Genomic DNA, 26909 nt, shown 5'->3' on the forward strand with positions numbered 1-26909 from the left:
CGGGTACAAAATTCATCTCCATCCCCGCCCCAACGGGTGTAAGCTAAAATCCATCCCCGCCCCGCCACCCAACTGGGTATTCGTCCCCGTCTTATCCCCGCTTCATACCCGCGCTAATACCCGCCTAATTTTTCTTATTTAGCAAACATTTGCCATATATACGGAGTAATCAAAATTAACTATAGAAAAAAAATACCTTATGACTAAAATAACCTATATAATCGGAAAAAAATACTCGTCGTAACAAAAAAAATCCAAACAAAAAACATAAAAATCTCACCTAAATTTATATTATCACATAAAGATGCAAATAAATCCAAATTCACCCCATCACCCATGGCGGGTATGAAGCGGGGCGAGTGGGGATGGGGCGGGGCGAGTGGGGATGGGGCGGGTTCAACACAAAATCTACACCCGCCCCATCACCCATGGCGGGTACGATTTTTATACCCATCCCCGCCCCATCACCCGCCAAACCTACCTCCATACTTGGGGCGGATGCGGGGCGGGTCTCCCACAAAACCCGCCCCACTGACATCCCTACTTAACTAACATGCAATTGATTACATATGGAGTAATAATGGAAGTACTAATTACAGATGATAGATCGATCACACCAGGGGCGAAGCCAGATCTTTTGTACAAGGGGGGCCGGAATTTTGTATTGGAGTACTTGTCTAATTCCCTAAAATAAAATACTACAATTTCAATAATCAATTCAACTATCTTTTTGTTGTTGTTTATTATAGTAAAATATAAATTGACCAAATTTTTTTAATATTTGAAGATACGAATCCTAAAATACTTGAACACCATAAACAAAGAAGTTTTAAGTAACACCGGATAAGTACCGTTATGTTTAAAGTAGCTAGGTAACGAAAATTAAGTAACATCTATTAAGTATTAAACGTATATATATTTTGTTGGGCAACATACTTTTTATCTATTTCCATTGAATACTTCATGAAAAATCTAAAGCACTTAAAAAATGTAATGAAAACAATAAAAGAAGTTTGAGAAACGAACATAAGTTCAATGAATTTCGTAAACAAGAAACGATAGATTTATCAAATATTACAATAATTAAAAAAAAAACAAAACAAAAAAGAAATGCTAGCAACTGGATTCGAACATGGAACTAGCACTTAGGCAGCAAACATCAAATACCAACTCAGCCAAGGAAAGGTAAGTTGTTCATTAATGCAACTTTTACAATATATTTTAGAATCTTAGGGGGGGCCATGGCCTACCTAGGCCCCCACATAGCTTCGCCCCTGGATCACACGTTCAAATTCTCCTCCCATATTTGTATTTGGAACAAAAATATGTATGAACTTCTATATATAGAGCAAATCCTGGATCACTTCGATTCCTAATCGATCATACATACAAATAAATCCCAATTCAAAATAAAATAATTATATTTAGCTAATTTGTTGTCAAATGAAGCTAGAATAATTAAAATAAAATATAGAGGTTAAAAAATACAAAATATAAATATATGGGAAGCACAAACAATATTCTTGCTCACAAAAACAATTACTTGTTTGTACAAACAAGTTTTAGTTATTACTATCCCAATATCAACATCTTGCCTATTGTTAGGTGCACAATAAGCACAAGTACGATATCAAAAAGCATGAGCTCTTCATCAACAACCGATAGACGTTCTGCAGGTTATAAACCTAGCATTTGGAATCTTGAGTTCCTCGAGTCTTTGAAGAGGGATTGTCACTTCAACATAGAGGTATTGTAAATTTTGTTCTTCTTGTTATTTTTTAACGAAAAACCAGTCCGATCTAAAACAGGCTTTTAAAGGGTTTTGGACCGACTAAGACGATATTATATGCAAGTGATGTTTTACTCAATAATGTACACGTACTGGCTTAGGCGTTGTTCTATTTGGTTAAATTTCAGTTTTTTCATTTCAGTTCAGTTCAGTTAATTCAATTCAGTTCAATTTATCTTATCATTATATTTCTACTGGTAACCTTTTTTTTTAATTATATTATTATGATTATGATTTTTAATTTTACTATTATAGTTCTCATTATTACTCCGTGTTATACATTTATCTATTCTATTACATACTCCCTCCGTCCCGGAATACTTGACCTGTTTTCCTAATTGGGCCGTCCCTTAATACTTGACCTGTTTCTAAAAATGGAAATATTCTAACAATATTATATTATTTCTCACTCCACCCCTATTAACCCACCTACCCCCTACTCCATATAAAAAATAATTAAAAATTCAACCCCTACTTCTCCCCCAACCCCACCCCTTTACACATTTCCCACTAACCACATTAAAATAATACCCCAATATCAACTACTACCTATTAAATTAAATAAGTCAATTCAAGTCCCTTAAACTCTGTGCCGGTCAAACCGGGTCAAGTATTCCGGGACGGAGGGAGTATTATTATTATTATTATTATATAATTATTCTTATTTGTTTCGGTTTAGTTCAGTACCAATTAGTTCAATTCAATTTAGTTCAATAAAATCCAGCTTAAAAGAACATTGCCTTATTTTTCTATGACTAATGGATCTAGGATGAGTATGCAAACATATTAGAGAGACTAAAATGTGAGGTGAAGAATATGATGGCCGATGAAGAACTGAAACCTAAGACGGTTTTCAAGACAATTGATGAAATTCAAAGATTAGGTATTGGAAATCATTTTGGGGAAGATATAGAGAGAGCATTACGTAGATTGGCATGCAACTTTGGTGATTTCAATCTTGATCTTCATACGACTGCTTTGGGGTTCAGACTTCTTAGGCAAAATGGTATTTTTATGTCTCAAGGTACGCATCCTTTTAAAATAATGTATGTATAATTGTATAAACTTCTCTCCATTTTAATTAGTTGTAAGGTCATGAAGCTAGTTTTATAAACTTAGAAAATTAAAAAAAGTTATCTCTCAATTTCATCATTAGATTGATTTATCTCAATTTATACTAATATATTAAAAGGCGTTGAGAAAAATGTCCATGTGGCACATAATACTCTTCCTTTTGCGCCACATCATCCACTCACATATCATGAACAACCAAAAATCAATATGTACAATGAGGTTTGAACTCCTGACCTTAAGTGTGGAGGATAACTCCCATTACCATCTTAACCAAGAACCATTTGTGGTATATCTCTTCACATTAATTTATAAATGAATGTTAATATAAAGTTTACAACAACTAAACTTTTATGTGACTTTTTATTTTCTATTGACTATTTTGGAAAAAAATAATAATTAAAGAATTAGGACAACCATGAATAAACATGATGTCATAAGTCTCATAAGCATCAACTACATAAATGCATTGCATGACTGCATATGTCTAATTTGGTGTTTGTTAAATTTGAATCACTTATTTCCACTAGAAAACAAATTATAAATTGTAAGTTGATGCAATTGAAAAATTATTTCTCATGATAAATGACTTAGTGTGTTTTTGTAGTTGATGAACTTGATGAATGCTTTCACTTAATATAATGCTATACATGTATCTTATCAAAAAATTTGCTCAAGAAAAATCTAAAATTTTAACTATTCAATGTAGCAATCGGGGTATCGCCCGAGCCACACACTAGTTAGTAGTTAAATAGTGGAAATTTATGTAACGTGTAATTGTAAAACATTAGTTTGACAGTAAGAAAATATATGGTGTATGAAGTAAAATTCATCGCTTCTGAGTTCTGACTACCTACACAACCATTGTACTCCTACAACACATACGAATTTCGACTAAATCACTATTTGAAAACATTCATCGGCAATTTGTTAAAGAAGATTCTAGAATTAATCATCAATCAAATGTCGATGTTATGGCATGGTCTATCACAAGCTAGAATCCTTGTATATATAAGATGGTTGTGGTCAGACCGGGCCGTGCTTCAGGTCGAGCCCACGTGCTATAGGCTTGAACGGGCCCAACACTTACGTCAAGCCTACTTGTTACATGTCGAATAGTAAATTTCAAAAGTGCGACCGGACACCGCCGAAGCCCACATGTTGGGTTGGATCGTGTTTCAGGTCGAGCCCATGTGCCTAAGGTCTGAACAGACCCGACCCACGTACGGGAAGCCCACTTGTTACGACCGGGCCAAAAATTTCAAAAAAGTGCGACCAATGCACAAGCCAAGCCCACGTGTCGGCCCGAGCCATTGTGTTTAAGCCCAATTTAACGTGCTTTAATGTTCTACGTGCCTGGTCGATCATGTCATGCCTTTTCCAAAAAAAGAGGTATGGCCCCAACTTGCCGGGCCGTGCATAGCATTGGGCCGACCCGATCTAGTGCCATATTTATGTATGTATGGCTGTATGCTAAGGAAGTACAATTTGTTAAGTATTAATCTAGAAAAATCTAGAAATATGTGATTGTAAATTATAATCTAGAATAATCTTAGGAAATATCCTAAGAAAAATCTAGATAAATGAGAAGAGTAGAATAATCTAGAAACCAAAATACAACCACTATAGATATGTTGTATTTGCATAAGTTTAGATGTGAGCTAATCAATAGAGCTCCCACACAAAATATGAGTGAGGGTAGAAACAAGTGTTCTACCAAAGCAAATATTGTTGTATATTTCTTATTAATGTAATCAATTAATGTAATCAATGATAACAATAAAATTTTGTTATATAATTGAGGTCCATCAAAACTTCCGCGTGCGTCTTCAAATTTCTATCACAATTTACAACGATTGCATTAATTAGACATTTTCTCTTCTCCAACCCTATTCTTTCCTTTTGCTGGATATATACACTAACCAACCAATGGTCCTTTTGTCTTTAATGTGGTTGATATATGTATATATAATTTGTATATTCATGGATGCATTTCATTTGAGAAACGAACAGAGATATTTAAGAAATTCATGGATGAAAACGAAAACTTTAAGCCCTCATGCAATGACAAAGAAGGGATGATAAGTTTGTACGAAGCCTCATACCTTGGGTTTGAAGGGGAGCATCTATTGGACGAGGCCAAAACTTTCACCACGAATCATCTAACTAATCATTACAAGAATAATGAAGATGAGAACTACACATTAGGGCTTCCGTTACAATATAGAATGCCAAGGCTCGAAGCTAGACACTACATCGAAAATCATCCTTATAAGAATAAGGATATGGCTTTGCTCAAACTTTCCATGCTCGACTTCAATAGGACGCAAATGATGCATCAACATGACCTCCATGAGATGGCTTGGTAAACTCTTCTACGCAATTTTGTTTAATTTGGAACGATATACTTTCTCTGTTTTTTAATACTCGCAACGTTTAAATATTTTGCACTATTCACATATTCTATTTTGACAATTGTTGGCGATTTATGTTTAAGATAAAACGTAGTCATGTGAAATCTTGTTAGATTCGTCTCAATTTGTATTTTTAAAATGTCAACTTTTTATAATTTTTGCTTAAAGAGAATTAAACATATTAATGATCAAAGTTGTGCATTGACATCTGTGAAAGTGATCAACGTTGCGAGTAAAAACAAATGGAGGAAGTACTATATATTAGGAGTAATTAGTAGTGAGCAAAAAGTCAGGGTACCCTGAATCGGAACAAGAACCTGTTAGTAACTCGCGGTTCTGGAATCGGAATCTAATGTGTGGGTTCCGGGTAACAAATTTAAGTCCAGATTCTCAATTTCAGGGTATCTGTACACACTAATTCTAACACGGAGTACCCAAAATAAGAAACTGAACCATATAAAAATGTTCCATATGCTCAAAATATAAAACAATCCAAGTTCATTTTTAGAAAATATAAATATAAAATTACAACTTAAGCCCAAACTATAAACAATCAAAGCCCAAACCATAAAGTATATATATTTTTTTCCCAAAAAATTAGCAACAATTTGTTTAGATTTTTAAAATGACAAGGTACCCTGAATCGAAGCCTGTTGCAACAGGTTTCGGTTCCTGAAATTTTAAGAGGTACCCTGTTGTACTCACCTCTAGGAGTTACAACCCACATGTGAGTTGGAGCTCATTGTCCCCCGTAAAAAGAAAAAAAAAGGAAAAAAAAGGAAGAGGTGGGCTACTCCGATCCACATATATCATCATTTGGTTTTAATTAGGATGAAATCTATCAGACTTGTATATAATCAGACTCTGCTACAACGTTGAGCTTTACTTGGCCAATGATATTTATCATATACAAGTATTATTTAATTTGTAGGTGGTGGAAGGATCTTGGATTATCAGATAAATTGAGCTTTGCTAGGGACAGACTAATGGAGTGCTTTGTTTGGAGTGTTGGCACAACGTCTAAGCTTGAACTTAGCTCATGCCGCGAGGTTTTAACAAAAGTCTTTAACTTCATCACCATTATCGATGACATCTATGATGTTTATGGAACCATTGATGAGCTTGAACTCTTTACCAATGCCATTGAGAGGTTTGTGGTACCTTTTTCTATTAGTTTTGCTTTGTAAATAGTACAAGAATAATTAATATTGTTGATGTGGTTCTATTAGCATCTAATATATTCGTTTCAAAATGATCTTTACGGTTATTATTTGCATAAATATTAAGACAAATAGAGAAAGTGCGTAAAAATGTGGGTGGATATAATAAAATATGGATAAAGTATAGTAGATGGGTAAAAAGGTGAGTGGTGTAAGAAAAAAAATGAATAAAATAAGAAAAAGTGAGTGAAAAGTTGTACATGTTGTAGGGGAAGACTGGAAGAGGGGTAAGATAGTGAATTTTTAGGTCAAAAAATAGAATAAAATAAGAGAAAGTGAGTGAAAAGTTGTAAATGTTGTAGGGGAAGACTGGAAGAGGGGTAAGATAGTGAATTTTTATATCCAAAAGTAGAATAAACCAAAGTGTAAAGAACGTTATGAAATAGACTAAAACGGAAAGTGTAAATATCATTTTGAAACGGAGGTAGTATGTGTATATTTGTGGGGACATATAAGACTTTGTTACTTTCACTCGATCTGATCTGATTTTTCTAGTTTATAATTTGATCTGGATGTTTTGTGTGAGTACTTTTTGCATTTTCTTGTCTGTTCTTAAAAAAAAAAAAAAAAAAATGTGAAAAGAACAGAGCTAAGTCTTATGCTGCATAATTACTTTTAGGTCTTGTCATGTTCAGGTCACTCGATTTTTACTGAACTGGAATTACTTTACAATTGATTTTTACTGAGAAATTGTTATGGTGATATGCAGGTGGGACATTAACGCTATCGACGAGCTGCCAGCCTACATGAAGCTAACCTTCCTTGCTTTATACAACACAATCAATGAGATAGGACATCAAATTCTCAAGCAAAAGGGTGTTAATTGCATCCCTTACCTTAAGAAGACAGTAAGTAAATTGAATTTAATGAAAAATTATGTCTTTTGTCAAACGGGTCTGATCAAATATTTGTTTAATCCATTAGCTATTCTTTTTTAATGTAAAATCAATCCATTAATAAAAAGTCATACGATATCTACAATAGAAATCGAATTTAACAAATACTACGTACATAATAAAAAGAGGTATTCCTTCATCGAAATTATCATCGTAGTGAAGATCTTGTACTATAGGATATCTCTGGCACATATTGCTGGAATATACAACCTTTTCGGAGAGACAGTCTAACGATTTGATGTAGCCCGCGAGGACGATTTCCATCCGATTCATCTAAGTCAATTTGAAAATTTGATAACTGTTTCGATCTCGTATAATTCTTTATCAACGAACCGAATTCACGACAATACTCCACCAAAACTATACTAAACCCAAAATACCTAACTAATCCCACTATAGGGAAACTTACTACACTCAAACGATGTAGTTTTATTGAATTTAAACACACAAACATGAATAATTAAACCATAAGCGCTGGAAATAGCCAATTTTTCAAAGAAATTTGACTATTTCCAGCCTAAAAACCATTTGAGATTTGTAAACCCTGCAGAGAAAAAAAGAGAGGAGAACTGCTAGGGATTTTTTTTTTATCCAGAGTATCCATTAGCTATTTACTTTCACTAACTGCTTTTTGTTCAACTAATACTTGGTCTGATGAATAAAATCCCACAATATCACGATTATTATTCATGATTTTATGTTACTCCGGAGTTGTTATGGACTAAAGTTAATAGTATTACTTTGCATTACGCAGTGGGAAGATTTGTGTAAAGCATTTTTGGTGGAAGCTAAATGGCTATACAATAGCCAAACTCCAACATTTGAGGAATATATCAACAATGGATGGGTTTCAGTCTCAGGGGTTGTAGCATTAACACACGCATTTTTCTTCGTAACTCCAGAAATTACTTTGGAGGCTCTTCATTGCTTACAAAACAACCACGACATTTTACGTTTGCCTTCCATGGTTTTCCGACTTTTCAACGACCTTGCCACTTTCGAGGTACTCCTTCTGTCCCTTATTATTTGCTTTGTTTGACTTTTATGGTCTCTGAAAATGCAATTTAAAATAGGAAAATTTGTAAAAAATAATCCAACCTTTGGTCGCTCTTCTATTAACAGTACGACATATTGATTAATTTTAAATAATCCAAAGTTTAGGGGGTTTCTTCCCAAAACAGTTCATTTTACCGACAACCTTAGTAGCAGGCCAAGTTTCTTTTTTTTAAGATTAAGAATGCCACATGTCGCTTATTTATTGGTTTGGATATATAATTTCAAAAAAAAAAATCTCCTTCCCTTCTTGCTTCCCCTTCTCAATCTCTCTCTTCCTCACTAGAATCCACCATAACCACCACTGTACCTCCACCTGCAACCATCAACAATTGCCCTGCTGCCACAAATGTCGAACACCAAACCTATTGCAAGCAACCACCCAGCTACTCCCCCCTTCCTTCCTGATTCCCATTCGCTGTCCTACCATATTGAACCCACCTCAATCGCCTCCCCTGCCACAACTTAATTAAAACCACTCTCCAGCCAACCCCCTCTTCGATATGCCCAAATTTCTCACTCCAGCTGTGCCGCCACCTGTAACCACCAAACCAATTTCCCCCACCAACCGCTCGGTGCGCGCAACAACTTCCCCTGCCAAAACCTAAAACCACCTCCAGCCAACTCCCTCCTCGATTTTTCGCCCCACCTAGCCCCAAGTTTCTCACTCCTTTTTGCGCCGCCACCGACAACCACAAAAAATCAGCCAATTTTTCCCCCAAGGCCCCAAATCCCCATCTCCAATTTTCAACAGAAATTACATTTTTTTTTTGAGATTATTAAAGGAGACCCACATTATGGAGATTTATATGAGTGAGGGAGGGAACATATCGAAGACGGGTAAGAAAATTGCGGTAGTTCTAGGGAGTGGGTGAGTCGAAGATGGTGGTTGTATGAGTCGAAGATGGTGGTTGAAACGATGGAGATGGGAGGAGAGAGAAGGTTAGTGGTGATTTTTAAACTCACCATTGTCGCATAGAATATAAACTAATATATGAGGAAGGGGTTTTCATGGAACTATGGGAGAGGAGAGGAGATGAAGGGGAATCGAAGGAGGGTGAAGGAGGAGGAATGGAGGATTCAGAAAGAAGTCAGAGAGAAATAGAATGATTTTTTTTTAAGTTAAAGTTAAAATTAAAATCAAAATCTTAAAAATTAAAAATTAAAAGAATATAAATCAATTAGATAAAGACATGTGTCGTTTTGACTTGTTCATCTGGTTACCAACAGGGCAACAGGTCATGAACTGTTTTCGGAAGATACCCCATAAACTTTGGATTATTTAGAATTAATCGATATGTCGTACTGTTAATAGAAGAGCGGCCAAAGGTTGGATTATTTTTTACAAATTTTCCTTTAAAATATAAATAAATTTAAATATTAACATATTGAACAGAGTTTAAAAAGACTCCATTTTTTTTTATAGGTTAATGAAAATTTCATGGTCAAACTTTTTAAAATTAGTAACATTCAACGGTAGTGTTTGATAAATTTGTATTAAAGTTTTAAACCATATATATATATAGTAGCCTTTATTGAATTTTACAATATCAAAGTGCTACTTTTACCGAACACATATACAAGTTACTCGCTACTTTGACAAAGGGGCGGAATCCCGCCAGCCCCCCATGATATGTTTAATTATTAAATATGCACTATAAAAGCACATGTCTAGTATAACTTAAGTGATTATTTTCCTTCCTTTAAATAAAAGGTAGTTATTTTTCTTTAATATTAGACCTTCGTGGAGGTACAAGGTTCAATTCTTAGCTCCCTTCTTATTTTATTTTTGTTTTTCAAAGTTATGAAAATTATATTTTAAAATTTGGCCCCTTTAGGCCTTATGTATGATTTCTGGTTCGCCCATGCTTAGACCGCTAACCATTACCCGCTAGTATTCACCGCTACCCGCTATTATTCACCGCTACCCGCTTCTCAACCGCTAATCACTACCTGTTAAGTACAGCTAGTTTTTGCCAAACAAAGGCTTACTAGCATGCATAATATGCATGCTAACGTCTTTGTGCTTGATTAATTTTGGTGTATGTAGGCTGAAATAGAAAGAGGAGAAACAGCAAATGCAATATCATGTTATGCTAAACAAGAAGGTGGATCACTGAAAGATGCACGTAAACACGTCAAAAAGCTAATCGACGAGAGCTGGAAAGGGCTTAATAAAATTCAAGTTGTTAACAACACTCCATTTTCGAAAGAATTTATAGAAACCGCCATGAATCTTGCTCGAACCGCTCAATGTTTCTACCAACATGGAGATGGTCATGGATCACCTGAACTCATTAAGAAAAAGATTTCTTCTATCATAGTTGATCCCCTCCAATTATAAAATTCTATCCCCTTCTCGGATTTAATTATCCCCAACCCGAGCTATAATGGGATAAATGTATTAGGAAACGTTCTATTCGACGTATTTTAATTTATCAGACAAAATAAGTTCAGATAAGTTCAATTAAATTCAGATAATATACTGTCAGCAAAAATAAGTTTTTTTCATACATTTTTACATACAAATAAGTTTATTTCACACAAAATAAGTTTTTTTCAGATAAAATAAGTTCAGTCAAAATAAGTCTAACTGGGCTATAAGTTAAGATAATATAAGTTGGGGTTATCAATAAAATTTTAAACATTAGATTCATTCATTGGTTACTAGGGGTGTCAAATCGGATCAACGGATCGGATTTGGGTCGGATTCATTGGATTCGGGTTGAAACAGATCGAATTGAAATAGATTAATTTGGCTAACGGGTCGGATCGGATCGGATTAAAAACTTAACGGACCGGATCGGGTCGGATTTTTTATTCACGGATTCATATCGGATCGGGTTGTAAACGGGTTGGATTGTAGTCGGTTTGGGTCGGATCAGATCGGATTGGAATATGACAGATTGTTAACAGGTTTAGTCGGACTATAACGGGTTCGGGTTCATGTCGGTCGGATTCATATCGGATCGGATTAATCGGTAACAGACTAAAACGGGTCGGATTGAAACAAATTTAGCCTGGTTACATTGGATTCAGTTTTATATTGGTTCGGGTAATTATCGGATCGACTTATTTAGTAGCGGGTTGGAATTTTGGTCAGTTCGGTTCCAAATTATATATTATCATATCGATAACTTAATTAGGGGACGAAAACGATAACTAACTTTTAAAAGTAATAAGAATTTAAGATCAGTAATATAAGTTATTGAATATATTGTATAACTTGGTTTAATACTACCTCCATTCCTGAAAGTTCTTTACGTCTTAGAATATGTGTCTAAAGTATGAAAACTTTGACCGCAGATTCTCACTATTATAATTTATATACATCAAAATGTTATCATGTAAGATCTTGTTATGTTGGTCTCGGTATATATTTTCAGAATATCAAGTTTTTATAATTTTTCATATACAAAATTGGATATCTTATGGATTGATGATGATAACCATCTGTACGACTATAACCATACAATAAACTTTGTAAGACTATAACTACATAATTATATAACTATATGGTTATCAAACGATAATTACAAAGTAAATAACTGTATAAGCTACAACTATATACTTTTTTATAAGATTATAAGTTTACAAATATATAATTCTATATTTCTATCACGGATCGGATTAAACGGATCACGGGTTGAAACGGGTCGGATTAAACGGGTCACGGATTAAACGGATCACGGGTTGGAACGGGTCGTATTAAACGGGTCACGGATTAAAAACGGATCGGATTAAACAGATATTCCTCGGGTTGGAACGGATTCGGATTGAAACGGATCGGATCATAAACGGGTTTCGGATCGGATTAAATGGATTTGGATTGTCACGGATCGGTATGTTAACGGATTCGGATCTTAATCGGAACAATACTAACGGATTGGGTCGGATTCGGGTTGAATATAATCGGATCGGATCGGATTTCAACTCGCGGATTCTAAACGGTCGGACAAACTCATCGGGTTCACTGGATCGGATTGAGAATTGACACCCCTATCGGTTACGCATGATTAATATACTGAAAGTAAGAAACATGGAGATGGTCATAGTCTCATAGATCACCCGAACTAATAAAGAAAAAGATTTCTTCTATCATAGTTGATCCACTCCCATTATTAAGAGTTCCATGATTTAAAAAATCCGACCTGCCGGAATCGAACCAGCGACCTAAAGATTTGCTGTGTTTACCACTACAGTCTTCCGCTCTACCAACTGAGCTAAGGTCGGACAGATGTTTTATATGTCAATAACAGTTATATAACTTAAAAAATAAGGTTATTTGCAAATAAATATGATGCCAATATACTGACATTGCGCACTTTAATATTGCCAAAGATTTATTGTATGTCTGTATCCTCCTTCTCTTCTACCCTTCTCTCGTTGCATAAAGATCTTGTTTCCTTTAAGCCCGAAGACTCAACTTATATACCGGTGATATCTTCCTAAAGAAAATACGGAGTAAGATATAGCGCTGTAAATTAAATTTAAACATAAGAGCATTAATAGATTTTTCAAATACAAAAACTTATATATGGCAATCTTATACTTCGTATATAAGATCAACGTCTTATTAAATAGTATTTTCTCTAATCAAATAGTTACGTTGTGTGATCAAAGAGTTGTAATCAATGATTATAACCAATCAAATAGTTACACTTTATCATTGCATAGTTATATTTTTTTTAATGATGACATTAACTATCTTACACATACGGCAGTCTCATTAGAGACATACACTCTTTTCCAAATTAAGAAATCTGGGCAATAGGCCCTGTACTGTTGAAAATTAGACAACGGTTTGATTTGATGATGTTAAGCTTTTGCCAACAAGAATCCTCAAATTCCACCTCTTACGTCGTTTCCAATGATTGTACTATAATGCTAAGCACTTTCATCTTTTTCATGTTTGGGACCTGTTTATTTTCTTTCACAGAAAGCCGTTCATCACTTACCAAACTAGAGGCAACCCAATGAAGTTGACGCTCGCCGCAAATTCTATAAAGTATAAACTAGAGGTGATTAAAATTCGAGCCAGGTCAGGATTTAACGCACAAAATCTTACCCAAATCCATAAATTTGGTGCGGAGTTTGCGGGTCGAAACAGGCTTCAGGCCAAACTCGGATTTTAGTCAAAAAATACATATTTTAGGCTAACCCCGTAATTTTTCGGGTCAGATCAGGTCAGGCCGGCTATAGTTGATCAAGTCTAGTATAAACCGTGCTAAATGGATCTCCTACTACACAATTTGTGAGAGGACTGAAAATGGATAACACAGGTACACCATTACTCCAAAGGATAACACAGGTACACCATTACTTTCGAAAATGGATTCACAGGGCAGGAAAATATCAAAATTAAATCTCTTAAGATTAACTAGTCTGTAAATACCAAAAAAAAAAAGTCGAATACACAATATTTATTAGCATACTCTCTCACAGGACAAAACTCTATTACACTCAATAGAGACTGGCCTCTGCAGAATTCTCCTATTAAACTGTGCCGCAACTTACAAACCCAAATACGTAGATCAAATATTATGGGCTGATCAGCCTAAACTAAAAAAAACAACGCATACTATATATATATAAGGGGAAAAAACTTTCTACATTCACAATAACAATTTGTATTTTACTCTTTTAAAGATGGTTAGGAGAAGGCCACAAAGAATATCCTATGAAAATTAACTAAAAAGATAAAAGAAACAGAAATATGAATAGCTGTATCTAAAATGTGACCCTTCATCGGAAATTCCAAGCGCTACAAAACAACCCGATTGAATAATCCAGCCCCTTAACCTTCCGTCCCGTCCAAACCTGCTACACGAACCATTAAGTGCGACTGTTATGGTAAGCACTGAATATAAATGAATGTTAAAACGGATAGAAACAGCCTCAATTAGTTCGGGAGCATTAAAATATAATAATTGGAAGGAGGGTAAAATCTGATTTTTGAGAAGAAAACCGACTGAACTATGAAGTATTGTGCAAGCCAGTTGCTTCACTGACCCCTTACGACTCATTTGGTAGCCGGTAATAAATGGTGAGCTAAGAATAAATATAAGTGTTATTTGGAAAGAAAATTACATCATGGACAAGTAATGAAATTTTGTCACAAACTTGGTGTTTTTCTACAAACATTTGCATTCCCACCTAATATCACTTTTCAAATGGTAATGTAAATTTATAAAGAAAATGAGATAATTTTGAGTGAACTAGCATTACCATGGGAATGAATATTTGATTTTCCTAACAAATTTACATTCAAAATCATTCACATTGACACCATTTATAACCGGCTACCAAACGGGCCGTTAAGTACACCAAAAATTAACTGATGCATATTTCCTTACCTTAAGCAAAGATGTGTACAAGCCAAAACCAGCAGTTTTAGGGACCTTATGGATGTTGAGTAAGCACTGCCAGATCAATACAACGAGGAATAAGTCACAACGCCATAAATGTTAAGAAACCACAAATATATTGACATGTAACGTAAGTAGCACAAATGAATCAGCAACGTTAATAAGTGAGCAGCAACAAAGTGACCAAATGTTCCAGTTAATGCTGGAAAAGATATGACTGAGGCATGGTAATCACCTATTTCTCAATGTCATGATTATGACTTGCATACAATTAAATACAGAAATAGAGTTAACAAAACATTTCTAGTAAATAGATCAAAACAATACCAGTGTACCCAACACTACACCAGAGAGCGGTTATATATTATAGCCAACAGTTGAAAATCAACAAGGTTCAATACCAAAAACGCAAAAAACAAAACAAGAAAGAATATGAATATGAGATAATTATGAACATATGACAAGGGCAAAAGAAAGAAAGATTTCAGCAATTGCACTTCAGAAGAGGAAAAAATCAACTAATCACCAGAGACAAAATTTGGATTTTCAACACTGGCCCAACCAATTGCCTTTAAGCTGATGGGGTTCCGTCATTATTCGTACCCCATTCTTCGGTTTCGTTACCGTTGACGAGCACAGCACCATCATTAGAATCAGCATCTACAACAACACCCTCTTCCTGACTTTCATCTGCTTCATTCTGCCCAAAGAAAACACCAGAAATGATAAGCAGGATTGTTATCAAAGAACGTATTCAACAAGAAAGAGAGTATAAATTTCTATCAGTCTTGAAAATACATGTTACATTTTTTATAAAGGATGAAAAATGAACCTAAACTTTTCAACAGCATGATTAATGGTAAATGGTAAATCCTTAGAGACCACTAGACCACACGACAAATGACATAGAACAAAAAGATTAATTAAGTACCTCATCTTCATGCACCTCGTCTTCATACACCTCGTCCTCGTGCACTGTGTCTCCATTTTCGAGGGGTTGATCTTCCTCTATTTGCATGCTCTTAAAGGCTTCAACCAGATCAATTTTTGATTTCTCGGCATATTGCAAGTATTGCTCAGCGGGAGGATAATTGCCCCTGAAAATATGAATAGAAGGTGAACTCAAGTTTCTATGTATGACACACTAAAGCACGAGAAAGTCAAATGAGTATAAGTCCATCACATATACTCTATCTACTTTGACATATTTTGCTCACCTAAAACCATTAAAAAAAGAACTGTATATGTATGGGAGGAGGATATCCTGTAATTATCCTTACCTTATCTCAGAAACTTTAGATTCAACAGCAAGAGCAATTTGCCAGTCCTCAAACAAATTTGGATACTCCTGCGGATCTGCCAACGATTCAGCAGCCTTTGGATTTACCTGTAGCAATACCATAAGATTCTATGAGATTAAAATGGAACGATTTAAAACTGAATCTGCTACAGCTATAAATAAAAATTATTAAACTAATTTTGAAAGGAATTGAAGCAAATCACCATCATTTCCATGCAAAACAATAAAAGTAAAAATATACAGGTCAGCCATTTGCATCTTTCTACTAGCCCAGGCAGTCTATTATATATATTCATGGACTACCACCAACTTACAGAATTAAACTTCCCCAACAGTTTGATTAAAGGGGAACTCCAGAATGACTCTCTTGTGGGCTCAATACCTCATCTAAGTGTTTACAACAACAACAACAACAACAACAAAGCCTTAGTCCCAAAATGATTTGGGGTCGGCTAACATGAATCGTCGTAGGAAATCGTCATTGTCACCAATCAAACCAGAAAGGAGCAGGAAGTAAAAAGAAAAACGCAAGGAAGAGAAGGTGGAATTAATGAAAGTAAGATAAGAGCAAAATGTATATATATTATAGAAGAAATATTGTAAGAGATAATAAAAAATAAGTAAAGTTTAAAATAAATGAATAAGTAAAATAAGTACATTTCAAAATAGCATGCAAAATTAAAAAAATTCAAAAGAATTTTAAAAATAAAATAAAAATAAGAATAAAAATCAATTCAAAATAGAAAGAAACATAAACATGAAAGTTGTATAAGTCAAATGAAGTTATCAATATATATTCTCTCCCTCCACTTTGTCCTATCCAACGCCATATTTTCTTCAATCCCAAGAAAGCTCATATCGTGCTCAATCACCTTCCTCCAAGTTTTCTTAGGTCTTCCCCTACCCCTTGCAATTGCATCACTTGATCTTCTGCATCACTTTATCTAAGTGTTTAAATAAAAATAAAATAAAAATTTACTGGAAACTGAGCATTATTTTGGCTTGAAATTTTACTCTGTATGTAACATACTTATGGAACACTATTTATTTAGCACTCATCAAAAGATATGCACAGTTGTATTCCTACTAATCGAGGGTTACATGCTTTTCGGATGCAAAGGATGCCACGCATCTCATCAATGGGAAGAATGAACATACACGAAGGCACACCAGAAGTGATCCCAGATCTTATTTTTCATCCATTCCAATCTCATACAAGAGATTGAGTAACAAAAAGGTCTCAAATCCTTCACCAAAGACGAATGAATGCCAGGCCTCATTAATTTCATAATTTGACAACTAAATATGCAAATGAGCATGCAGTTGACAATCAACTGACCTTGTTGAGATCCTTTCTCCATAATTCAACAATTTCTGAAACTTTGCTGGGAAGATAAGAACGTGCCATCAAAGCAGCCTCAGGTATTCGGTTACTGATGGAAAAAACATATGTCAGTGTGTTGTTGAAGTGATAAAAAGATACGTTGTACAAAAGCATTTCTCTGAAGTGATAAATAACCTGTCTATCAATAGCTGAAGACACTCTTCCAATTTACCCAACATAAATAAGCAAAGGAAAGCAACATTGTTTTTCCCTTGCTCTTTAGCTAGGGAAGCAAGCTTTGAAATTCCATCGGCATCTCCAATTGATGAATAAAGCAGCAACATGCCACTGAAATCCATCGCATTCTTCAGGCATTCTTCTGCCATTTCAAACTGCAATGTAGTGAACAACAAAGAGAATCCTATGTTAAAGATGGATTGAGCCACAACAATCTAAAACTAACTACGGAGAGGCCCAGATGTAGACACTAGACAGCTTCAAAAGATGTGAGAAGGTGGAATGTTCTCTTTGCTTCTCGTGAGATAATTTAATGATTCAGCAAAACCAAAACAAGAAATTACATAAATGATGAATAATGGGATACTATATAAGCAATCAATCACCTTTCCTGAAGACAAAGCCAATTCTCCCAACTGCTTCCACTTTGACTCACTCTGGACTTCTGTAGCTATTTCCTACAGAAATGGAACATCCACAATAAGCAATCTCAAATCAGTAGCTTCAACAAATCATACAACTAGTACCACTTACCTTTGCAATTTCTAGTCTGCTGAGTTGTATGGCAAGGTCAAACTTATAATCAGGGTCAGTCGCCACTTCAAGAGCCTCCGCGACCATACCACGTGATTCAAGGAATCGAGCCACACTGGAAATTTGATTTTTACCATTGACATCCAACATTAGTTTTATATAAAGATATAGTGTACGACAAACAAGAAATCAATATTACTCATGCCAATAACCTTTTTCAATCATAAAAAGTCATTCAATACCCAAAAACAAAGGAGTAAAAAGAAATAATTGAAAAGCAGAGTAACCTAAGTAGCCATGTGATTAGTGCTACTATCACTACAACAATTTGAAACCAAATGGGCGCATAAAATGTATAGCTTGTCAATTACACTAATCCTGAACATGTCAACTTTTCCAATTAGAAACACCATAAAGATTCATACTATTGCTCCCTTCCCAATCTCCCCCCACCCCCCGCCGCAGGTGTTTAGTTTGTTTCTTAATAATTGCAGTAATTTGACTTTCAGGGCATACAACACACAACTTTGACCGTTAATAGTATCTTCAACTATCTGTCAGTTAAAATTGTAAAAAGTAGATATTTTTAAAAGATAAATTCGGACTAATCTAACAACATTTTACATGATCACACTTTTTATATATTAGTTTTAACATGTGTTCAAAGTTAGCACATAATTAGAGTAAAACTCAAAGTGTCACAGTGTTAAGAAACGGAGGGAGTATGTATAAGAAATAATAAATAAATCATCAATCTTACGCTCTAAATTTAAGAGACCAGTATTTATCGAATATCTAAACATCTATCACAGACTGAGAAAGATAAAAGGATCTCTAAATCATACTTTTCAGACAATCAAAGCTCAAACTGACCTATTATGGTGCTCTTTTGGAATTGTAGGTAACAGCTCATCGGCACGTTCAATATCTCCACGCATCACAAGAGTCTTGTATTCAATCAAGCTAAGGAGTAATGTGTATCCAATAACACTGCAGTACATAAAGAAGAACAAAGAAAAGAGAGCTTAGCGATTTAGATCATAGGAACTACCACATTTATATTGGAAGTTGCAAGATTGAAGCTCACTTGAATTCTTTGTCAATAAGATACACCCGACTCTGACTAGCAAGGTAGCCCAATAGGTACATTGGACGGTCCAAGTGAAACATTGTGGTTACCTGAAACCAATAACATCAAGGCAGCTCAGGGGAATCTAGTATACTTAATGCCAAGAAAGAACATTCACATAAAATTTAAGTTGCTATACCTCACCACCAACACAGTAATTAAGCCTCCAGGAGGAGTTATTATAAATGAAACAATCTCCAACCCAAATTCCTGTTCTGACACGTTCATTTGTTTCATGGAGAAGTTCAAATGCTTCCTCCAAGCCTTGTTCATCAATTGGCTTCCCGCTATCCACGTAGGAGGCCACAGCATCGCGCTGAAATTATCAGAAACCACACCAGTTACCAGCCGGAAGCACCCCAAAACTCACAAGACTTTGAATAATAGTGGCAAGGGGGAAAAGGAGAGGCTGCTAAAGAGGGAGAGGGGGAGAAGTTCTTACATTGTACTTGAGGATGTAGAAAGATGTGTCACTAGCAATAGCCACCAAGTCACCACTATCAGCCCAGTAAAGATTCTGCAATAATTAATACAAGAATTAATATATCGATAGACACTTCAAATAAATACATGGAGAAGTACACTATGGAAATCGACAACCGCTTCAAAAAAAATTGATGGTAAAGTGCAGTATGGATATTCTACTTACTTTAACATTGACATCAATCCTCCGGATAAATCTGCATTCAGCCCAGTCATAGAAACAAATGAAATCATTAGAGCACATGGCCAACAAAGTTCCACCATATATACGATCTGCAGAAAAAGTGGGACGGATACTCTTCTTTTCCTGTAAAGCAACCATAAACCAACTCAGCAAGGAAAACATCATTAATCTTCTTGCACCAGCAAACCCAGAGTCTTAATTAGAAAATAAAACAAAAATTATCATAGAATTCATGTAAGCTCTCTTGGATTAGTTGGAAGACATAACAATAAAACAAGAACCTATCAACCGTAATTTAAACTCCTGAACTCATTTTACCAATTAAAAAGAATGGACACCATACAGAAGAAGTTACACTTGGGCCAAAAGAATACACAAAATGCCCAACAGAAATGGAACATTGGCAAAGTTCAAAGAAACATAGAATAGGAACCTGGAAATTTTTGCTGAAAATCTTGATCTTGGAAGTGCTTTCTCTAACAGCATATTCTCCTTCAGATGACCAAACAAACTCCAAAGCTGAACCAAAAGACCTATTCCTCCAAGCGACAGCCGTGTAAATGATGTACTCTCCATCTCCACAAACCACCACAAACCTCCCATTGGGGTTGTGCTTTAAAAACTGAAAATTGCAATGCCAACAGGTAAGGAATCCATTTAACCAGGATGAAAAACCAATAGCTGTTAAAACAAGTAAAGGGTTGATATATGACTGATAAAGTAATAACAACTGAAGTATATCTGACTGCGAATAAAAATTAATCAAGACATTAAATGTATTCATTGAAAACCGCTAATATATTGAAGAGTTCACTTTCGGCATTCATTGAACACTGCTAAAATAAATGCTGTGACAAAAAGAAAGGCAGAAAACAAATTGTAATTCTGCATTTCTGCTCACTGAAAGACATGCTACTCATCGACATTTTAACATAATCATTTATCTTTAAATGTAAACTTTAGTTTAAGTCATGCTACTTGAAAGCATAAATGACTCACCTGCGGGTAAAGATCACAAGATCCCAACTCCTTTACCGCCAATGGCAACCTTTCACCATCAGTCACCTAACACAAAAAGACACATCAGAGTCGAAATCATCACAGTAGCTGAACAGATAATTTGCCTCTAGGTAACAATATAGTGCAAGAACATGCTATCAGGTTCAAACCTCATAACCAGCACCAACACGCCTGATATCCACAGTCTGAATCTCGTTATGCTTAGCCCATATAATCTTTCCACTATTATCCATGCTAGCAACAGGAATTTCACGACCCATTTTCACCATTATGGTTCCTTCATCATACCCGATCACAACACTGAATGATATTCAAAATGAACGGTGTCAGACCATAGGTTGCAACAATCGTGCTAAAATCAACTAATTAATAAAGTACAGTATAAAATTCAAATACCAAGGCTTCCTCACGACACTTTCTTCCAACAAGAGATAAATAAAGATGAATTTTCTTTAGAATAAATACGGAGAAACAAATAGGAGTTTCATTACTAGTGGAGCAAACAAATAAGCACTCAACCGATGTCCCTCTAAACCTAGAGTTAGGTTATTTTAAAACTAGTAGGTGACTCACAAATAGCACAATAGAGAAGAACTTACCGACGAGAGCTCTTCATGTATCCGATAGCCCAAACCCTTTCAAGACCATAGTTAAGGGTATTCTCAAGCCTGCAAATCAAATTCAAGGAATTAGGGACTGAAGTTCAAACGTCGGAAAATATTATTTTATAAATCATAGGATGAAACATAAGCTTTAATATATACACTATAAATAACATACTAATATACAAAAGAGTATATACTGCGTAAAGAAGAAGAAACAATCCAAAAGAATCCAGAAATCAAGCTACTGCCTGGGTTTCTCAAAAATGTAAATTGCCCGTCAGATCCTTGGGATACAATGTCCTTATTCTTCTACCAGTCCAACTAAAATAAAGGACCTAGGCAGAAAATCTCAACAACCAATTCCAAACAGAACCAAAAGCCAATTACTTTGTTCATCAACATGAAGGGGGAGAAAACCAATAGTTGGGACTCAAAATCAATAAACCAACTCCTCAGACCATGAAAGAAAAGACCGCAGCCCGCAGCTAGAAAGCAATGCCATCTTCAAAACCCCTCCATGAACAGAATTTTGAGTATAAAACAGAGAGTCAAGTAGCAACTCACCTGTACGTAGTTGAATGCCATATTCGAACTGTTCCATCCTCAGAACCGGTAATAATTATGGGAAGTTCTGGATGAAAACAGACAGCAGAAACGTTGTGTGTGTGCCCTTCCAAAGTCTGAACACAGCTTTTTGTCTGATAATCCCAGACCTGTATAAGAATGATATCCTCGTTAATATTGCAATTATCAAGTCTTAGCAGTTCAAAAAACAAAATCAAGCCTCAGCAAAATGTCAAACCTTCGCAGTGTGATCATCAGAACCAGTAATCAGATATGGCTTGTCACCGCCGGTAAAGTAGTCAACACAATTTACCCCTTTTAGATGGGCATCCAAAGTAAAATTTGGATCAGGTGAGCCAAGATTCCAGATCTGAAAAATAATACACTAACATGATTCTGCTAAAAATTATATGGAAAGGAAAGTGCATAGAACGTAAACGTATACTCAAGCACATACCTTTATGGTACGATCAAGGGAAGCACTGGCAAAGGTGTTGGTATCTTTGGGGTTAATAGTGACTTGCATCACATAGTGGGAATGTCCTTCAAATATTTGAGTGCAAACCCAACCCTTCTCCCAATCCCAAAGCTTAATGAGCATATCATCAGATGATGAAAGCACATATGGGAGTGTGGGGTGTACAGCTACACACCTAATATAATCTGTATGAGCCTCATATACTTTAACTTTATCCATGGTGTTGTAGTTGTACACACGTATATACATGTCATCCGCTCCGGCAACAACCCATTGTTTCCGTGAAATAAACTTTGCTGACCTAACTGTAAACAGTTAAAGAAACAAATTTAATCTATTGGGAAGATAATGGTACATCTGCGTGCAAATTTCTGTTTTAAAAAAAGAAAAAAGATATACCTGGTAACTCAGACACTTCGAACGACTTTGCCATGGACTGTAAAACGAAGACATTGTGTTTGATGTCAATGATGATGATTTATAAGAATTTCAATATAGACACCAGAACTTTCAAAATATTAGCATCTTGATTGTAAGTCTTGCAACCCACTTTAAATACAACACAATTTTAAATGTTAAAATAACAGACCTAATGCAATAGCTTCAACTGCATGTAAACAATCTAACAGAGGCAAGACAACTCTTTCATATGGTTAACCACACAAACAGGAACTGATAGAATTGCTACCCAGATTAGCCACAGGTGCTTAAAGCATTAAACTAAAAACCCTCACATCAATAAGAAGACAGAGATTCAGATAATATCTTCCAAATTTGGGATTCCAGTTAACCTTCACATGTCATACATTACAGGACCTAGATAACTCAGAGATGATAGGAATTTAAAACAAAAAAGGGAAAGATAATTATCTTATCACAGGTTAGAAAAAGGCAAAAGATGGATATAGTCCAAAGATGGTGAAGATGGCCACAAGAAAAAAATCAATACGATGGCCAAGCATCTACTTGCTATCCTCTGGAAACAACCTCTCTATGAAAGGGTGTCTTGTGCACTAGGTAAGACCTTTTTATAGGCGGATGAAATAAGTGGGAAAGGCTTAAGTTCATAACAGGAAGCTGGAATGCAACTATAGAAGGCCCTAAACTTTTGGAGTATGCACTTTTTGTGTTTTCAAGCTCAGACTTTTTCAGTCTTTTGGCTTCTCCTTGCAGAAGCTCCGGATTTTGAGCCTATCTAACCCTTCCCGTTTACATGGAAATACGCCATATGTGGGAACAAAGATGAAAGAAAGGCACGGACTCCAAACAACTGATAGTTGGGCCATTTGGGTCAACAAAAAATTTGAAGAAGGACATTCAAGAAGTCTGCCTTTGCGTTAGTTGGTAGTGCTTCACACTAAAACTGGTTATTGATCATGAAGCACCAAACTTCCAACCCACAAATAGATAAAAGCATATGCAACCTGTAATGGCCGGAAATCAATCTGTTGTCTTGGAAAAATTGCTTAAATCTATGATAGCTCAGATCAACCTAGTCCCTTGGCAGGCTTGACAGCACAGGAGTAATTTAAACTAACAGCATTAGTAGTCATTCCAGCCTTGAAACACACGCTCTCTCAGGGTTCTATCCACACAATTGTAGGGCATAAACCAATATGTCCAACATGTTCAGTGATTGAATACCAATATGCAGGCCGGGCCTAGTCCCTTGATAAACTTGACGAAAAAGAATAAGTCGTAATTAAACTTCCAGTCTATTTCAGACATACGGTCAAAATACTATCTGAGAACCAACCAAAAAGGTGCAATCCACAAAATGACAAGCAGACTAAAGACATGGTGTACAATGATGTCTTCAACGTTCAGTGTTCTAGTTACATATCAAGTTATCAACCATCTCAAGCTTAAAATTTGTAGAAACATGTTCGATAAGTGACTAAACATCGACTTATCATGCAATGTATAGTACTTTGGCACGATCATACATTACAAAAATGTCTGATCCCCAAAAGGCAAGCTAATAACAACATAAGATAAAATCAATTAAAAAAATAAAAAAAAATAGCTTCCATTATTATGATCATACCTGTGACTGGTAGTTCCAGATAACAACAGTTCCTGAATAAAGACTCGCTAATATCCTGCAACACATTAATCACAAATTATGCCATTGTAATCGGTTTCACTAGTGTCGCAATCGTAATGTAGCATAAGTATAGCGTTGAATGTAGAGAAGAAAATCACCATGGTTCTGTTGGATGTAGATCCACAGACTTTACTCTCTCTGATCTTTGAGCAAGTTTCCTCTGATCCAACAAAATCAACCATCAACAAATTGAACGGCAATGCGAAATCAAATCAAAACAAACAAGCAGAAGATCTCAAGCATAACTCAAAAACATAATCGATCAAATTACCTTGATATTGAGGCGGAGAGGCTGGCAATTGAAGCGAACACAAAAACAACAAAAAATTCCATCAGATCTCAAGCAAATTCAAACGAAAGACAAACAAAACCTAAATTCATGATGCGAATTGGAGGAATAGGGATCGAAGCAAATTAAAACCAAATCAGATCTGGAATTCGTGAGAAATGCAGAGAAATTGAAAGAGTACGCACCATTGTTGGAGGATTAAATCTGCCGACAATCAAGTGTGAGTAGTGATCGAAATCGGAATCGAATTTTAGAATCGAGCGATGAACAATTTGCGAAACGAGAGAGTGAGTGAGGAGAGAGAAAGAGATCTCAGGTAAGCGGAGCTTCAATGGCCCCGAAGTGAAGTGAGCAACGAGAAATGAAAGAGAGAGAGAAGGGGGGTTGGCGTTTTGGAGAGTGTAATATTTCTTGATGAGATTGATATTGGGGGAGACCCAAAATGTGACTTCGTTTCTCTCTCGAAATGAAATTAATTTGAAGAAAGACTTTCTATTGGCTTAGTAATTAAGATTTGGGGGTGCTTAATAAAAAAATAATTAGTGTTGTGTAATTCATAATTTATTAGTTATTGTTTTGAATGATAAGTATTACGGATTAAGATAATATACAAATATATCGATAAGTATTACGTAGTAAGATAATATACAAATATAGGCATATAATAAAAACTAATTAAATGAAAACGAATGAACATATTAGGAATTCAGCTATCTAATGATTAGTTATGTATGGTGGTTTTGTAAGAACACTGGATCAATGGATCGAGGACCACATATTCGTCTTGGTGTTGAACTGGATTTAGACAAACCTCTTCTTTCGATATTTGAATTGAATGGAAGAGTATGGGATATCGGTATGAAGGTTTCAAGCAAATTTGCTTCAAATGCGGAAAATTGGGGCAAAAGCAGGTGATCGACTTTAATCCAAATTAATCACGGTTCTCGGGATAGGCAAGCCTTGTAAAGGGGAACTGATAGTAACAAGGAAAGTGCGCCAAAAAAAAACAGGCTTTAGGAAAGTGATTAGTTGCGTTATGGGTGTTAGTGCGACATCAGAATTGCTAATTCAATTTAAGGATTTAAAATTTTAAGCGACAAAGGCAAACAAGAATACTCCTAGAATTAGAGTACTAACGAAGAAAGCAAGGAAATGGAGGTCATTGTGGTGATGTGGATTCAGGGGCAATTAATCAAGGTGATTCAAGATTGATCTATGTTCTAGAAAATGACCAGGCTATTTTCTAATCTTCGAACCTTTTGATTTTGCCAATGTGACCTCAGTTAAGTGAATGTACATCCGCCAATGCTTGTTAATTATTTTGTTTCTTATGTTCCACTACTAAAAGACAACATATCATAGACATTGTTTCATTTCTATAGTTAAAGCCCATTAGCTTTATCCGCATAATACTTTGTACAATATCTTCTTTCTTTGCGTATCGTACAAGTAAAAAAATTCAAAATGCTTTTTTTTGTTTCTAATGCATCACTGAGCCAGTGTTTAAAAGTAATGAGAATGTATAACAAGTTTTTAAGATGTTTTTTTTTATGATGAGGAAGTTCAACTTTGCTTCAAAAACTTAGGACTAAATCAATTGATGAAATGCAGAAAATGAAATAAAACTTATTTTAGTTATTAACTGTACTTAAATAACCTTTATTTTTTCTAAATTTAACTAAGCTTATATCTGAGCTTATCTAAACTTAACTAGATTTATCTGAACTTATTTTTCCTAAAATAAGTGGAAATAAGGTGAACATAACATAGCTTCAGTACCTACTAGTTTAGGGCCCGTGCAACGCACGGTAACTACTAAAACAATTTATTATTTTAATAGTAAT

The 26909-nt window shown here is 35.3% G+C and overlaps 2 protein-coding genes and 1 non-coding gene across 6 annotated transcripts; 1 reads left to right on the forward strand and 2 right to left on the reverse strand.

Annotated features, from left to right (window-relative positions):
* Positions 1-1383: 1383 nt before the first annotated feature.
* Positions 1384-10955, forward strand: LOC110787756 (terpene synthase 10-like). The gene is made up of 7 exons (XM_021992396.2): positions 1384-1747; positions 2558-2813; positions 4874-5225; positions 6206-6424; positions 7204-7342; positions 8145-8393; positions 10494-10955. The coding sequence occupies exons 1-7, from the start codon at positions 1502-1504 to the stop codon at positions 10785-10787; spliced, it is 1755 nt and encodes a 584-aa protein (XP_021848088.2). The 5' UTR covers positions 1384-1501; the 3' UTR covers positions 10788-10955.
* A 1633-nt stretch (positions 10956-12588) lies between these two features.
* TRNAY-GUA (transfer RNA tyrosine (anticodon GUA)) lies at positions 12589-12676 on the reverse strand. Its single transcript is given in 2 exon segments — positions 12589-12624; positions 12640-12676. It is a non-coding gene; the product is annotated as a tRNA-Tyr (tRNA).
* A 1120-nt stretch (positions 12677-13796) lies between these two features.
* Positions 13797-25534, reverse strand: LOC110787770 (coatomer subunit beta'-2). Of its 4 annotated transcripts, none has more exons than XR_008932340.1 (26): positions 25251-25531; positions 25048-25068; positions 24875-24936; positions 24717-24771; positions 23069-23105; positions 22649-22974; positions 22430-22561; positions 22192-22340; positions 21622-21690; positions 21172-21322; positions 21002-21067; positions 20436-20624; positions 19985-20125; positions 19778-19852; positions 19475-19651; positions 19294-19385; positions 19080-19196; positions 18207-18321; positions 18059-18130; positions 17631-17827; positions 17451-17544; positions 16092-16198; positions 15743-15908; positions 15338-15511; positions 14800-14865; positions 13797-14263 (listed from the first exon to the last, which is right to left on the reverse strand). XR_008932340.1 is itself a non-coding variant. In XM_056842862.1 (26 exons), exons 1-25 carry the CDS (start codon positions 25251-25253, stop codon positions 14846-14848), a joined length of 2730 nt encoding a protein of 909 aa, XP_056698840.1. In that variant the 5' UTR covers positions 25254-25534; the 3' UTR covers positions 13797-14266; positions 14800-14845. The 4 variants fall into 4 exon arrangements, 2 of the variants coding, with proteins under 2 accessions (XP_056698840.1, XP_056698841.1); XR_008932339.1 differs by having other exon boundaries at positions 13797-14266; XM_056842862.1 differs by having other exon boundaries at positions 13797-14266; positions 15415-15511; positions 25251-25534.
* Positions 25535-26909: the final 1375 nt, after the last annotated feature.

Source organism: Spinacia oleracea, chromosome 4 (genome assembly GCF_020520425.1).
Source record: "Spinacia oleracea cultivar Varoflay chromosome 4, BTI_SOV_V1, whole genome shotgun sequence".
NCBI lineage: Eukaryota > Viridiplantae > Streptophyta > Magnoliopsida > Caryophyllales > Amaranthaceae > Spinacia > Spinacia oleracea.